This window comes from Sinocyclocheilus rhinocerous, unplaced genomic scaffold (assembly GCF_001515625.1).
Source record: "Sinocyclocheilus rhinocerous isolate Xijiao unplaced genomic scaffold, SAMN03320098_v1.1 scaffold1740, whole genome shotgun sequence".
Taxonomy (NCBI): domain Eukaryota; kingdom Metazoa; phylum Chordata; class Actinopteri; order Cypriniformes; family Cyprinidae; genus Sinocyclocheilus; species Sinocyclocheilus rhinocerous.
This window is the reverse complement of record NW_015651446.1, coordinates 1,654,413-1,658,205: the sequence shown is the minus strand read 5'-3', so window position 1 is coordinate 1,658,205 and position 3,793 is coordinate 1,654,413. Positions and strand designations below refer to the sequence as shown.

Below are 3,793 nucleotides of genomic sequence, written 5' to 3'. Positions count from 1 at the left end.
TTTTTTTGTACATCTTTTTATTATTTTGGGAATATTTCACATACATAAGAAGAAGGTCAGGGTCCAAGCCAAATTTCATCCATTTTCTTCAGGAGACTTAAGGACTACTGCACCAGTTTGGAGAACATTATTAATAAAAAAGCAAACAAGATTTGTAATATTTTCCACAAATATACAGTTGTTGATTACTGAATAAATGGTTTGGACACTCTTGTACATTACTGTTGTATATTTTGTTTTGGTTAATTAAAAAGAAGAAGAAGAAGAACCAGCACGCACTGCTTTGGTCTGCAGCGCTGCATAAAGTCGAACACACCTATTGATACCACAACATGATCGCTGTACCACCTGACCACTGCAGAATAATTTCGCAGTTGATAGTGTCGCCATCAGAGATGGCAAAACTACACACATCCTTCACTCAAGTAGAAGTACAGATACTCATGTTTAAAAATACTCTGGTAAAAGTTGAAGTACTGACTACACTTTTTAATGACAAGTATGGGATCTGACATGAACTTAAGTAAAAAGTAGCCATTACTACTACCTGTTTTAGTGTCACGTGGGTAACGGGAACTCACATCATATAAACACCTTAAAGGAATAGTTCACCCAAAAATGAAAATTAGCCCATTATTTACTCACCCTCAAGCCATCCTAGGCGTATATGACTTCCTTCTTTCAGATGATCGGAGTTATATTAAAAATTGTCTTTGATCTTCCAAGCTGTTTAATGGCAGTCAGCGGGTGTTGCAGTTCATCAGTCCAAAAGAAGTGAAATAAAGCACATCCATCCATAATAAAAAGGGCCTCACACGGCTGTGGGGAGTGAACAAAGGCCTCCTGTAGCGAATCGATGCGTTTTTGTAAGAAAAATATCCATATTCAAAATGTAATAATCACTTTAATCTAGCTTGCGCCAACAGTTTTACAATGAAGCAGCTCTGGGAGGATGACGTAAGATGTCGGCGTTGCGCATGCGCCGGTGAGTCTCGTGAAAACCAACGTTTGTTTACAGGAGCAAAGGAAGCAAAGTTTCCTTACTTTAGCAAAGGAAAACCAGTCTCCTCTTGGCTTATATCGAAATCCTCTGACATTCTTCTTTACAAATCCTCGTTTTGTACTTCTAATCCATGACCGTTGTTTTGTTTTGACCTGCGCTTCCACGTTCATCACTTCTGAGCGGCGCAACACCGACGTCCTACGTCATCTGCCCGGAGCTGCTTCTGTGTACAACAGTGAACGCAACTAGATTAAATTGATTATTACATTTTAAATATGGTTATTTTTCTTACAAAAACGCATCGATTCGTTGCAGGAGGCCATTGTTCACCCCCCACAGCCGTGTGAGGCCCTTTTTATTATGGATGGATGTGCTTTATTTCACTTCTTTTGCACTGATGAACTGCAACACCCGCTGACTGCCATTAAACCGCTTGGAAGAACAAAGACAATTTTTAATATAACTCCGACTGGATTCATCTAAAAGAAGAAAGTCATATACACCTAGGACGGCTCTAGGGTGAGTAAAACACAGCCAAATTTTCATTTTTGGGTGAACTAACCCTTTAATACAAAATAACTTACATTTCAAATTTTGTTAGCTAATAAATGTATCCAGGCTGAACAACCACCATGTAGAACAGGGCCGGACTGGGACAAAATTTCACTCATCCAGGTCATCCCATACACCCACAACAAATTCTGAAACCATGGACAACACTACATTTTTGTGTGGCCATCACATAAAAAAAGTTAAAATAAATAGGCTGGGCCCGTGCAAAATAACTACATTTTCTAAATTGCCTAAATGTCAAAATTAGTACAACAATAACTACACCATGACAATTTATTATAGAAAAATACTAATATTGAACATGTTGCATTATCATGAGTCATATTTTTCACTTATGAAAATTACCTATGACTTTATTATAGTAAAAGTATAGTAACCATAATTTTTAGTGGATTGATTACCATTTGTATAACCATGGTTTTACTAAAAAAATCCATAGTTAAACTATGGTTAGTGTAGGAAAACATAATTTGTTAACTTAGTAACCATGGTTTTATAACCATGGCTAATTTTCATAAGGGTTATCTGCCCTAGCTCCCTCTAAACCTATTATAAAACAATGTGAATAGTTGTCAGCAAAATTACTACTGTAACTTTACAACAGATAATAATGATGTCCTTTAGCATACAGTATTTTGAGTGATGATAGTAATGTGGTGCCACTGCTAACTGTTGCTAGCAGTTTAATGAGGGGGGGGTACTATGGATGTGAGGCCATTTGTGCATTTAGAGAGAGAGAGAGAGAGAGAGGACGCTGTACTGCTGAATCACTCACACTGTTTGTGAAATTACATCTCACAGAAAGTTTTAAAATGACTGAACTGCTCTGATAATCTGTTTGGATTCAACCTACATGCTATAGTGCAAAAATATTTTGTACAAAAAGAATTTACCACATTATAAACGCGAAACCTGCAGGAATGTGCAGAATAATGCGCAATAACCACGCCGAAATTCAGGCCCAGCTTAACTAAGTAAGCAAAAACTAAATTACAGTAGCATATTTACAGATGAAACTGACCTGCACTTGAAGTCCTAAACAGATCAGTAGTTTTGCCTCTCTGCTTCTCCATTCTCGAGGCTCTCGCACTGATTACTGTGATCAAAACCTTTTGGCGGAGGCGCGGAGCGCACGAGAATCAGAGCGTTGCCAGTCAAGACTAACCGATTCATGATTTATTAGAGATTTATTATTGAATGGTAAAAATACAGATTAAAACTAAAGTAACGAGCCTGGTTTGAAAATGTAAGAAGTAGAAAGTACAGATATTTGTGTAAAAATGTGAGGAGTGAAAGTAAAAAGTTGTCAGAAAAATAAATAGTGCAGTAAAGTACTGATACCAGAAAAATCTACTTAAAGGCACAATATGCAATTTTTCGCCGCTAGACGGCGCGTATTCAAAATAAAACAAAAAACAAAGGTTTGATGACACCGTGAGACACAGTGTGGAATCATGGGAGTTGTCGTCTTCATCCCCACAGCCGATGCAATCCGACGGGACTCGGGCAGAAATCATGTTCATGGATGAGCTAATGATTTATTAACGTAGTAGAATGAAGCAGGGTGAGGCTGAAAGCCGTCGAAGTGAAACGAGGCTGCTAAACGAGTGTGACACACGGCTCGAAAGCAGCGGAGCTTTTATTATGCCTTCTGCTCTTTCCGGTCGTGCGTATGTGGGGAAAAAAAGCAGCACTGTTTTATCATACTAGATACGTTTGAAAGTTCTGTTATAATGCTACTCTGTGCGGTCGTCACCTGTCTAATAAAACGCATAACATATTAAAGCTTCTTTGGTGTTTCCATGTTTTCTACAAAACAAAACCACGGTCCGTGTCACTAGTTAAAATAGCTTATTTCTCTAGATTTAAACATTCTTTGAAACATTTGGGATAATGTAAGTACACAAGTCAGCAAAATATATAACACTGTTCAAGTAATTTTTGGATATTTTAATAAAAAAATCTTACATATTGTGCCTTTAAGTACAGTAACGAAGTATTTACTTCTCATCTCTGGTCGTTATATTAGGCTACCTTAATTATTATGACATGGCGTGAATGCAGCATTCAGCTCATCCAACCCCAATCAAACACACCTGAACAAGCTAATCAAGGCCTTCCAGTCAGATTACTAGAAAACTACAGACAGATGAGTTTGATCAGGGTTGGAGTTGACCTGATCTCCTTGGATCTTTAAAACCCCATTTTACAGAGGTT

The 3,793-nt window shown here is 37.8% G+C and overlaps 1 protein-coding gene across 1 annotated transcript in view; it reads left to right on the top strand.

Annotated features, from left to right (window-relative positions):
* Nucleotides 1–952: 952 nt before the first annotated feature.
* The window catches only part of LOC107712785 (GPI-anchored CFEM domain protein A-like), a 4,852-nt gene continuing 2,011 nt past the window's right edge, over nucleotides 953–3,793 (top strand). The window contains exon 1 of the mRNA XM_016518122.1: nucleotides 953–957. Within this exon, the coding sequence (XP_016373608.1) occupies nucleotides 953–957 (5 nt within the window). The remainder of the gene's footprint in view (nucleotides 958–3,793) is intronic.